The sequence below is a fragment of the Saccostrea cucullata genome, unplaced genomic scaffold, assembly GCF_032062105.1.
Source record: "Saccostrea cucullata isolate Sc308-1 unplaced genomic scaffold, CSIRO_AGI_Scuc_v1 ctg68, whole genome shotgun sequence".
In the NCBI taxonomy this organism is placed as follows: Eukaryota; Metazoa; Mollusca; class Bivalvia; order Ostreida; family Ostreidae; genus Saccostrea; species Saccostrea cuccullata.
In genome coordinates this window covers 155,759-168,147 of record NW_026939588.1, presented here as the reverse complement: position 1 = coordinate 168,147, position 12,389 = coordinate 155,759, and the positions used below count along the sequence as shown (strand labels likewise).

At 33.5% G+C, this 12,389-nt stretch overlaps 1 protein-coding gene across 1 annotated transcript; it reads right to left on the bottom strand.

The window, feature by feature from the left end:
- Window positions 1-220: 220 nt before the first annotated feature.
- Window positions 221-9,453, bottom strand: LOC134253389 (uncharacterized). The gene is made up of 2 exons (XM_062735912.1): window positions 9,318-9,453; window positions 221-1,397 (listed from the first exon to the last, which is right to left on the bottom strand). The coding sequence occupies exons 1-2, from the start codon at window positions 9,369-9,371 to the stop codon at window positions 405-407; spliced, it is 1,047 nt and encodes a 348-aa protein (XP_062591896.1). The 5' UTR covers window positions 9,372-9,453; the 3' UTR covers window positions 221-404.
- Window positions 9,454-12,389: the final 2,936 nt, after the last annotated feature.

Sequence of the window (12,389 nt, the reverse complement as noted above, 5' to 3'; positions counted from 1 at the left end):
AATTATAATCATATAGGAGGCGGGGGTATCATTTAGCGAGCTGTGCTCACATTACCTCTAGTTTTTCTACTTTTCCCCTTAAATATAGATTGAGAACTTCCAATTAATCTCTCTCGTTCTCTCTCTATTATATATGGGTGGGGGATTAAATGGCAGTGAAGAATACTGGATCATACTTTCCAATTATTAGAAAAATGTTTTTGGATTTAATTGTTTCCGTAACATTTATTTAATTGAACAAAACAATGATTTTTTGTGCTTAGATACAAGTATATACACATGTATACAAAATACGTATTATGAAGGATTTCAAATGAAGATGATCTCTGTGAAAAAGAAGATTACTGGTATTCTTTGAATTTGTGAGTCAACTTTAAACAAAGATAACTAAATGCACTTTCCATTTATTGTTTTCTTTTCCAAGCCTCCCAGACTTGAGGAAAATTGTAGACTACCTCGTGTGTTCGAGCCAAAAGTTGACGCAGACGGCAATAACGACAAAGAAAGTTTCCTACGTGTGGAGCAAAATAATGTGGCTGAAATTGTATGTAATCAAAGTTTTCTATTAGATTTGTGGAGAGCAAGGTCTCTAAAACATCAATCTCACAGCCTTCGCAGTTTATAGTTAGGAGGTCTATTTTATGACAGCCCACTCCTAGCTGAATGAAAAAATCCAAGACACTCACTAACCGAACCTTTTCAGTCGTTTTAGCTCGCCTTTTTTGTATAACTTTTTTCCTTGATAAATTCGTTGCGTCTCCGACTATTCCAATGTCCATTTCCTTCTGACTTCTGGAGAGGCCAAAGTTATACGTTCTTATGCTTGTGTTGAAGTTGAAAGTTTTAATGTTCTTGTTAAGTGTGTTGTAAAAACTTGGCACAGGTTCTATAACAACATAGTGCTTTGCATCTGTTACAGGAATAAGTCTTCTCAGAAGTTGACCGGTGTAACCCCCAATTTCAATTATTACAACATCAGATTTTCCTTTCAGGAAGGAGAAAAACTTACTTGTGATATTGTAATCCAAGCGTCGAAGATAAAATTCTTGAACATTTTCTGGTATCATGTTACCTTCCACACAATAATGAAACGAGGGTATCTCAACGCTGGATAAGTCTTTTACATGTTTTCGTTTTATCATATTTATACATTTATTACTTTTGGTTGAAGGTAGAATAGGTGTAACCTGTGGTAAGTCGGGTATCCTTATTGGTGATGTCAACTGCTCATTTATGAAGGGGAGATCTGAAGGTAGGTCACAATTCGTCACTCGTACTGCTTTTATTCCCAATAAGTCCTTCAAATGTGTCATCAGGTTCTTCAAACTGTATGATACAATGCTGATAACTACAACGGCTATAATTGTTTTCCAAAATATTCGTTTCTGGGACATATTCTGAAAGATAACCAAGCATAATTTTATTTATTCTTTTATCTATAGATTTTGTTTTTGTTGAAAGTTATCTTGTACACGTTTAATTTGTCAGATTACATGTATTCCGATGAAGATTGAAAATTTATAGCGACACATGCATGTCATCATCCATTGTTATGATTCCACGTACTGACATTTATAGTTATATGGATTAATGTACTTATCTAATGCCTATTAATTATGAATTTCGATGGCTGTGTTCATTTTGTATATCTATAATTGTATTTGCGCTGTAATTCTTTCGTCTTCAGAGATACAGATTTTGAGCACTAAATGTGTTGTACTAGAAATTTGCTTTAATCATGACACTAAATCTGAAGAGTTTTTAATCAGTTTCATTATATAGCCTAAATTTTTATTATTAAACAAGATGTGTTTGTGAGACACTATGCGCGCGGCTGCAACAAAGTTAAAGAAACCCCCATATTTTTAGCATATAGGTCACAGTCAAGATCACAAGGTCATCGATCTTGGTGTCATTTGAAAGAACTTGATTAGTGAAGTATGCATACCAAATATGAAGTCTCTATCTCTCATTGTTCAAAAGTTATGGTGAAGGTTAAAAAGGCTATTTTTAGCTTATAGGACACAGTCAAGGTCACAAGGTCATTGACCTTTGTGTAATGTGAAAGGGTTTAATTATCGGAGTATGTCAAATATGAAGTCTCTATCTTTCTTCGTTCAAAAGTTATGGCGAAGGTTACAGTTTGCCGACAAAAAAGCTATATTTAGCGTATAGGTCACAGTAAATGTCACAAGGTCGAAAACCATGGTGTCATTTAAAAGAGCTTAATCAGTGTTGTATGGATACCAAATATGAATTTTCTATCTTTTATGGTTCAAAAGTTATGGCGAAGGTTGCAGACAAACAGACAGACAGACAGGACAAAAACAATATACGCCTCGGATCTTTCGATCCGGGCGCATAAAAAAAGATTTTTGTTTTTGATTTTCGAAAGAAGTACAATGTAACTTGTAAAACTTGTTTTTTATTTGGAAAGACACGAATAGCACACCATCAAATTGCTGCATGTTCCTACTCACTGTATAAGCATGGAAAAATTAAAACTCACTTAGGCCTTCAGAAGTTCCTACGAATTTACATTGAATTTCAAACAACACACAATAATAAGATTATCTGTAAACATAAGAAATAATGAAAAGTAAACAAATCTTTTACCGTTTCTCTAGACTCGTTTTTCACACTGGTCTTTGGTTGAAACTGGTTTAATTCTGATCTAATAATAGATTTAAATCACCGATCACCACCCTGATGTATGGAAACCACTTAGAGAAAAACTACGACAAAATAGTTACATAAATAATAAAGTTTTTGTTTCACTTTCTTCTCCACCTCTGCTAATGTGTTCGGAACTTTTTATGTGCGGAGTTTAAAGTGGACATTATTCATATATCACACGTGTGCTTCGATGGTGACATACCAGAATATTTGCTCCGAAGTGACAGGAAAGCCCTGAAATGTTATGTCTCCCGCTGCCGAAAGCAACATTTCTGGTATAGTCACCCGAGAAGCCATGTGGTGATTATGAATAACATTTTTAGTATTTAAATTCGTTTAATATCAATCAAGTTAAGAAAAATGACAAAAAGAGTATTTTAGGCTCGGATTCGGCGTGGCTAACTATAACGAGATATTCCAGGTCATTTTAGGGAAGGTTATTCCATTCCTATTGTAATACTGCAGCAAGTTGTTGGACATTGTCAGGAGGTTGTTGACGTTGGCGTAGCCGCTGTCCAAGCATGTCCCAGCCATGCTCGATGGGTTTCATACTAAGTGCGGTCCATGGTAATGTTTATTGCCCTTGTCACAGCGACTTGTCTAGTGCAAGCCTGTACATGTAGCATGCCAAGAGCACACTAACCTCTCATCCTATGTTTAACGTCTCTGTTTAATTAAGGACTTCAACAACTGATAATCTGATGCTTTCTCTTCGGAATCTTTCTTTAGAGTTACTTCAACCTTCCCATTCAGAGGCATACTAATTTGTGGCACAACACTCTTGATCATCAGTAGCATCCCGTGCAGATCGGGATTTAATATAAAGAATTATGACCCTTTGATCTTGACGTTGGGGTTTGACCTACTTTTAAAAATTGGTAACCTTGGCCATAACTTTTGAAGGGTTAGGGCTAGGGCTTCCATACTTCACATATATATTTTTTGTGGCAAGACCTTTCATCGGATACCAATTACACTGACCTTGGAGATTTTCGTACTTATGAAAAAACTTTAAACTTGACCTACTTTCATATTTTCACAATTGTTTTCCAGTGAGATTACCCTACTTTGGATACCAATATATTAAACTTGCATATACAAGAAAAGTTTAATATTCGCTATGTTTCCATACGGGGACATCAGTGTTTCACAAACACATCTTGTTTGAATTGCTTATAAAAGCGTGGCTTCTCGGTTGACTATACCAGAAAATTTGCCTTCGGTAGCGGGATACGTAACACTTCAGGGCTTTCCTGTCACTTCGGGGCAAATATTCTGGTATGTCACCATCTAATCACTTGTGTGATATATGAATACTGGCCACTTAACTCCGCACATAAAAGGTTCCGAACACATTAGCAGAGGTGAACAAGTAAGTGAAACAAAAACTTTATTATTATTTATATAACTGTTTTGTCGTAGTTCTTTCTCTAAGTGTTTTCCATACATCAGGGTGGTGATCGGTGATTTAAATCTATTATTAGATCAGAATTAAACCAGTTTCAACCAAAGACCAGTGTGAAAAACGAGTCTAGAGAAACGGTAAAAGATTTGTTTACTTTTCATTATTTCTTATATTTACAGATAATCTTATTATTGTGTGTTGTTTGAAATTCAATGTAAATTCGTAGGAACTTCTGAAGGCCTAAGTGAGTTTTAATTTTTCCATGCTTATACAGTGAGTAGGAACATGCAGCAATTTGATGGTGTGCCATTCGTGTCTTTCCAAATTAAGAACAAGTTTTACAAGTTACTTCTTTCGAAAATCAAAAATAAAAATCTTTTTTTAAAGAATAGAATATAAGCTACATACTGAAACTAATTAAAAACTCTTCAGATTTAGTATCATGATTAAAGTAAATTTTTTATTTTATAAATCATTTAGTGATCATAACCTATATCTCTGGAGACCAAAGGATTACAGCGCAAATACAATTATAGTATCATAATGAAGTACAAAAAAAAGGTATACTGAAGTACTTTGAAAATTAACACCTCAAAATTGAAATGTAATAATGATACAGAAGATTATAATAACATGTTAAATCATTTTACTATATAGTTCGATGCACGTGCATGTATCAATTAAAATCTCATTTAGCTCACATGAGCTAAAAGTTCAAGTGAGATTTAATGATCACATTTTGTCTGTTGTCCGTCTGACTGTCTAGTAACCCTCAGACTGTAAACTTTTCACATTTTCCACTTCTTTTCCAGAACAACTGGAACAATTTTATCAAAACTCGCCATGACTCTCGCTCATATAGTGTAAAATTTGAAAGTTTGTTCAAATCATGATTCCATTCTGTAACATGGTGTTTTATTTGGGAATCAAAGATTTATACATGAATATATCTTCTTCAGAATAGCAAAGCCATGATAAATTGTATCAATAAGGAAGCATTTTTAGTTAGTGGAGGTTCAAATTTCTTTAAGTATAACCGCCGGAAAGGGGATGTTAAGATGGGCTACAATGGGCAATAAAAGTTTTTAAAGAAAAGCATAGGGAAAAAAATTAAGATTATTCTTATCAAGAATGTCAAAACCTTGCAATTAATTAGTCATATTTATACAGAAGCATCCTGAATGAGTGTAAAATCAATTTTGTTCATGATTACGGCGGATATGTTCAAAATGGGGGATAAAAAGAATCCACAGGTAAAATCTTTTCGAGAACAGAAAATTCATGATTAGTCATATTTATATGGAAGCGTCATTAGGCATTCTAGAATCAAAGTTTTATAGAAAAGCTTAAGAAAAAAATCTTTAAGAATCTTCTTATCAAGATCGTCAAAACCTTGATTGGTGATAATTATATACATGTAGAAGCATCTTAAGTGATTGTAAATCAATTTTGTTCAAATCATGATCCCCGGGGGTAAGATGTGTTTAAAATGGGGGATCAAAGAACGCAGAAGAAAAATCTGTTCGAAAACAGAAAATTCATAATTAATTTTTCATATTTATATGGAAGCGTCATTAGTTATTGTAGATTCAAGTTCAAATCATGAGCCCTGCGGGTAGGGTACGGCTACAGCAGGGGATCAAAGTTTGGAATATGAGATATATTAAAAATTCTTCTAAAGACAAGCAAAGCGGTAATTACAATGTAATCATATTAATTTAGACATCCTCAAGCACAAGTGTAAATTCAAGTGTGTTAACATTTTCTCCATGGGGTAGAGCAAAGTAATAAACATCTGTTCACTTTTCTATTTTTAACTTTTCAAAACTGAACTGATTTCTGTCTGTTTCTAGTAACAGCTAGTACTCAGGTGATCGATGTGGCCCATGGGTCCATTGTTTTTAAAGTTATATTTATATTCCCGCTTTAAAAGCAGGGGATACGTAGTGATCGGGATGTTCGTCCGTACGTCCGTCTGTATGCTTTGGGGTACCCATCTCTTATCCGCACCTCCTCTCATACTACTGAGTGAAATTTAATGAAACCTTCACACAATTTTTTTTACATATTGCACCCCCTATTTTATATTTTGATCTGACACTTATTTCGGTTCTCTTAGAGCAAAACATGGATTTTGCTGCTATATTCATATGGGAGGCAGGGGTACATGTATAATGATTTTCGTCAAAACAAAATGAACTTGGATCTTCATTTAATGACATACTCAATATTTGAGTGTAGGAAATCAATCAGTGCACTTAATGGCCATTCTTCGACGACCATCTCAAGAATAAAAAAGACTCCTGTAGAAATTTAATTACTTATAACATAAAACATTTTTTTCTAATATCAAATACTAAATTCTTATATAAAATTTTTAATCGCCTTTTTGTCCCACCTTATTACCTTCAAGGGATACAAGAAAAGAAACTTTCAATCTGAAATACTTGAAGAGCTTTGCATATATTAATCTGACTACAAATAAGCATGATGTTGGGGGGGGGGGTTGTTTTGCTTATGCATATGCATTTTGCATATGTTGGCAATCTAAGAAAAGAGTTTGATATTCCACCTGCAGATTAAATAGAAATCGTGTGTTGAGGAATTATTTATGAGCCCTTGAACAAAGTAAGCATACAGAGTATGTATTGTAGACCTTCCCTATTCTCGGAAGAGGGAGGGTAATTTGAAAATATCTTAATATGCACTAATTTTATTTGAACAAACTTCATTTATTTTATTTGAACAAACTTGAGTTTGTGGTCTTGAAAAGTTTAGTTTACGTTTGGCCTTTGTTTAAGGAACGGCATGAAGGCGGACGAAGACGCATGTTAATCAGGAAAACTCACTTAAACTGATGGCTTCTAGAGAAAGTGGGCCAGGTCCCCTGAAATCAACCCCGGAAAACATGCACTCATACGTTCATGTTGTTAAAATTCTAATATGCAAAAAGAGACTAGAAATAGTGACATTGTCTCTAGAAAAATTTAGTGATTTTCAATTTTCTAAATGTAATTTGGGTTTCATTTGATTTACACCGCTTCTAGAATGTACTCTAGTAGAGAGCGTCTGATGTTTCTTGTTTACTAGAGTTAATATTTTTGTAAGGAGTAAAGATATCTGAAAAACATTATAAAGTACCAATTGATGAAAAGAAAGACTTTTGAGACCATATCTTGATATTATTTGATTTGAACATGTCTAATTATGTAATAAATACATAAGTAAATTGGTCAGCAGGCATAGTCTATATAAGCCCTCTCGACAGGTACAAGGTTGATTTATACACATTATACTATATATAGTTACAGGCTCATATATCACCAATAAGTTATATATAACTTACACAAAATCGAATGGAATTTTGAAGAAAAGGAAAAAAAATACATATAGTTAAACAAGTGAATACCGGTTAATGTGAAAATGAGAGAATAAATTGAAATATGAGAATTACAGCAATTTATATAAAATACAATGAATGTGTATTTTACACATTCGTGCCGTTCCGTAAAAGGGCTCAACGTAATGATCCCCGGGAAGTTGCTTCAATGTTTAATTTGCATGTGGGAACTGAGGATCAGCATGAAACACGAATATCAACCAGAGGGCAAAAGGCAAAGGGTTTATATTATTTTTAGGATTTGTCGTTGAACTTTTTGACAAATCATGCATTGTAACGGTTATAGATTTCCAACGTATGCTTGAAATACACCCCCTTTACCACTGAAAAAAATCCTACCAACATTATACTTATACATTGTCAAGTCAGAAAAAAATACATGCAGAGCCCTTCAGGTGTTTCATATCGAAGGTTTCCTTGTTCCTTGAAGTTATACGGTGGGATAAAAATAGAGATGAAAAGTTTTATATGAAAATATGGTTTTGGTATTAGAAAGAAATGCTTTGTGTTACAAGTAGTCAATTTTCTACAGGATTTCTACGCTCAAATACTAGTAATTGATCAAGTCTGTCATAAAATGAAGACCCCAGTTCATTTTGTTTTGACGATAATGCATCATTCGGTCTTCATTCTATATGTTAAATTATTAAATACGAATAAGGGATGCTGACCACGTAAATACATACTAAGATAGTAATCTTTCGAATTCATTCAATTATAATATTTAATCAATGTCACGCTGACCCATATTAATTCACATTAATATTTACATGAATATTAACTACATTAAACACATAATTAGTACCGGTAAATAGAAATAGAGTGCATAAGAAGCATATATGTAAGGTATGTTCCAATTGTGTTACACCCGAAATAAATGTCAGATCAAAAAGTAAAATAGGAGGTCACAATGGTATTATTTCATAAAAAAAAATCTGTAATTTAAGTATTATCAAACTGTATTCAGTGTTGTCGGAGGAGACGTAGGTAAGAGATGGGTACCCCTCAATATTACTGAAAGAATGGCAGTGTTCATTTCTTGCTATGGGAATCTCAAAATATGTGTCCAGTCAAAAAGTAAAATAGAAGAAGCACATTGGCAATATTTTAAAACGATTGAGTGAAAGATTCTTAAAATTTTAATCAGTGGTATGAGAGGAGTTGTGGATAAGAGATGGGTAAACCAAAGAGTAAAAGACGGACGTCATGTACAGGACGGACGTACAGGCGGACGGGCATTCTGATCACTATGTTCCCACCTGCTTTTCAAGCCAGATTAGGAATATAACTTTTAAAACAATAGGCTTAGGGACCACATTGATCACGTGAGTACTAATGCTAGAAACAGAGGGTTTTGACTACCTGAAGATGCTTCCATTTTAATGCAACTTATCATGGCATTGCTGTTCTTAAGAAGATGTATTCATGTATAAATCTTTGATTCCCAAATAAGACACCATGCTACTCAGGAATCATGATTTGAACAAACTTTCAAATTTTCAAACTATCTGAGCGAGAGTCATGGCGAGTGTGGATAAATTGGTCAAGTTTTCTGGAAAAGAAGTGGAAAATGTAAAAAAAAAAGAAAAGTTCACAGTCGGAGGGTTACTAGACAGTCAGACGGACAACAGAAAAAATGTGATCACTCACGTGACCATGCTCATATGAGCTAAAAGAGATTTTAAATGATACATGCATGTGCTTCAAACTATATAGTAAAATCATTTAACATGTAATTATAACCTGTATTATTATCTAATTCAAGAATTGATTTTTTTTTTGTATTTTCAAAGTACTTCAGTATACCGTTAATTGACTTTTTGGGATGTTACTCACCTTCACCCAAGACGGGAGTTGATGTATCAGTCTGCGTAACATGTCTCCTAGCATCGCAATGTCAATCACTCTATCTGCTTATCTTAATAATTAATGTTGAATTTCAGAGCTTTTGTACATCAAATTAGAAATGAAATTGTATCATCAAGTAACCTACTTATCTTGTATCCTTCGGTGTACTGTATACAGAGTAAAATCATAATCCTTATAACCAGGATGTCCGGAGAGATTATTTAATATCTCTAATATTTAATATTTCTAGAATACTAGTACTTTTCGCCGTCCAGAAAAAATACCAGTCTATTATGACTCGCCTATAAGTCGGACATAGACTTTTGGACTAAAATTTAACTTCCTAAAAACCGACTTATAGGCGAGTATATACGGTAAGACTTTTGTATAATGTTTCCTTCCATGAGGACTCTGTGAATTACTTATGCATAAGCACTCATGTTTCCACTGAGAGAATCATTTGACTTTCTTATAAAATTTAAGCCATTTTTAATGATTTAAGCATAGGAAAACCAGGCGAATTCCCGACCCTGAGAAAGAAAAGGCGGAAATTTTAGCAATACAGTGTGAAAAACCTCCTCTACAGTACAAATTCAGGAATATATTAAAAACCGTTTTAGAAAATTGAAAGACAATTTACGAGCCATTGATCCTTTTTTTAATAGTAAATTCGTTTGTGATAAATGGATTAAAAATGCTACGTAAACAGAAAAACTTGTATAAATTATTATATCCTTTTTAAATTAGGGTGACCGTTATAACCTTTTTTTGTTTTCCAGAAGAATCTGGTTTTAATCCTACCTTTGGAAATCTAACTTACACTCATCGTTCTCTTTTTATAATTAAAATTCTTAAAAATCATATTTCAGTGTTAAATATTTTTAACATTTAGTCAACCAAGAGTTCAGCCTTCTCCCTTTTTTGCCTTTATCAGAATCCTAAACCTCATAACAATCTTTCTAAACAAAATAATACGTTGCAAAGTGCAGTAATTTGCTCTACCTACCCCCATCTTTATCTTTACCAAAGCATTGTCCACTGTTAAAGAGAAACAACAGTATATAACTAGAATAGTGTAAGTCAGATGCCGATTTCAAATGCTTCGACAATTTTTTTTTAATAAATTTAATTCTAAGACAATAGCATCATTTCTGCACTTTATATACAACCCCTTCCTCGCAATTAATATGGGATAGGATGGGACAACAATAAACAATAAAAATTTTACATTGGAATTTTCATGGAAAAAATCTTTTATAGCTTTTCATGAATATTAAATGAATGATGTCTTATTTAATAATGGCTTTTCAGAGCGTTTGGCTCGTTCAATTCAAGATCAACAGGAGTAGGGTGGGGTCACTATAGACAATCGAACTTTTCCATTGTAAAAAAAAATCTTAATTCTCTAAAGGATGAATTTAAATAGAAGATATATCAGCAAATACAATTTATCATTTAATTAAATGCTGACTGACATTTTTCATACTAATTGTTAGTCCATTATTTTTACACTGCATTGACAACGGATTTTCCGTTATTTCCCGATCATGACATGGAGCACACGGGATGCACACTCCTCCATGGCACCTGATCCCACCTCTTATGTTTTGGAGGTCTGTATTTGCTCTGCTCCTATTTTGTAGTGTTTTATGGACTTTGATACTGAATATTGGTTGTTGTCTACATACTAGTATTCTTCATATGATAGATTCACGTTTGTTCAATTATTATTAACTCCTAGGGTTAGGCCACATTATGTAATATTTATGTAGAACCCCGGACTGTCAACCTCTTGTTTCATTTATCACTGTTTACTCCTCTTGAAGTTTTATCTTCTCGCAGACAAAACAATAATAGATACATGTACATGCTTAACATTTTCTTATCCATGCCCATACTTTTACAAGTATTCTATAAAGGTTTATAAATTTTTGATCGATTAAAAATATTTAGTGTTCAAAAAGAAAACAGGTAGACATTAAATTAATTAATTACTATTGAGGAATGATATCTTACATTGGTATCTCATCTGATTTATTGTAGAAAGCTGGTTTTGAAGAAGAAAAAAACCCCTCAGTATCTCATAAGTAAAGGGTTGAGGTTTCTAGAAAAAGAATCAGTAACGAGGTCAAACCCATTTCTGATAATGAATAATTTGACAAGTTATCATGGCCATAGACGCTCATGGTTATGACCATTCACTTGTATGAGTGAGTACAAGAAAATATAATCAGGTAGAATAAATGACCACGTTTTAATGTATAAATAGGCGTCGTGCACAGAATTGGAGCAGATTTTGTAACCTCAAAGATGCGTCCTTCAACGCTTAAATTTGACGTCCAAGTGTTGGAATATGCAATATATCTCTCAAATTGCGAAGAACTCGTTAAAAAAAAGCTTAGATTCATGATATACATCCTATTAAATATCAAAAGAAGATGGGCGCATTTGGCGTGTGATCTGCAGGAATCATTTGTACGAAACATTTATGGTTTAAATGTCCATGATTTGGTTGGCTGAACATACACATGTAGCTGGTCAGAGTTCACAAACACGTCCATAGGTTTTTTTTCAATTAGTTTGAAAGTGTGAGATTGTAACGTTTTTGTCCGTTTTTCCTAGGGGATACTATAACATAGTAATGTTTCATAAGAAATAAACACCTAAAATATTTAATGCATATAGATGCATGATACGTGTACATGTACATTATATAGAATAGAAGATTAGAATTGATTTCGCTCGAGAACCAAACTGAATCAAACTTAATTTAATTCAAAATTTCAATATATCCGTACATAAAACGAAACTGACAAAATAAATGGTTGGTTGTATGAAAAAAAAAAAATTAACGCCCCATGCCAGGCTCGAACCAAAAATCTTTCGATTCCAGTGCACTGATCAGGTAGCCCTACTTACTGAGCTATCACCGCCCCACATACACATTTGATTTTTAAAGGACAAAGAAGCACCACATTCACACATTTGGATTTTGGGGGGAAAAGTTCGTTTTTCGTGGTCTCTGGGTCTTCTCTCCATTTTTTTTTTTTTTTTTTTAAA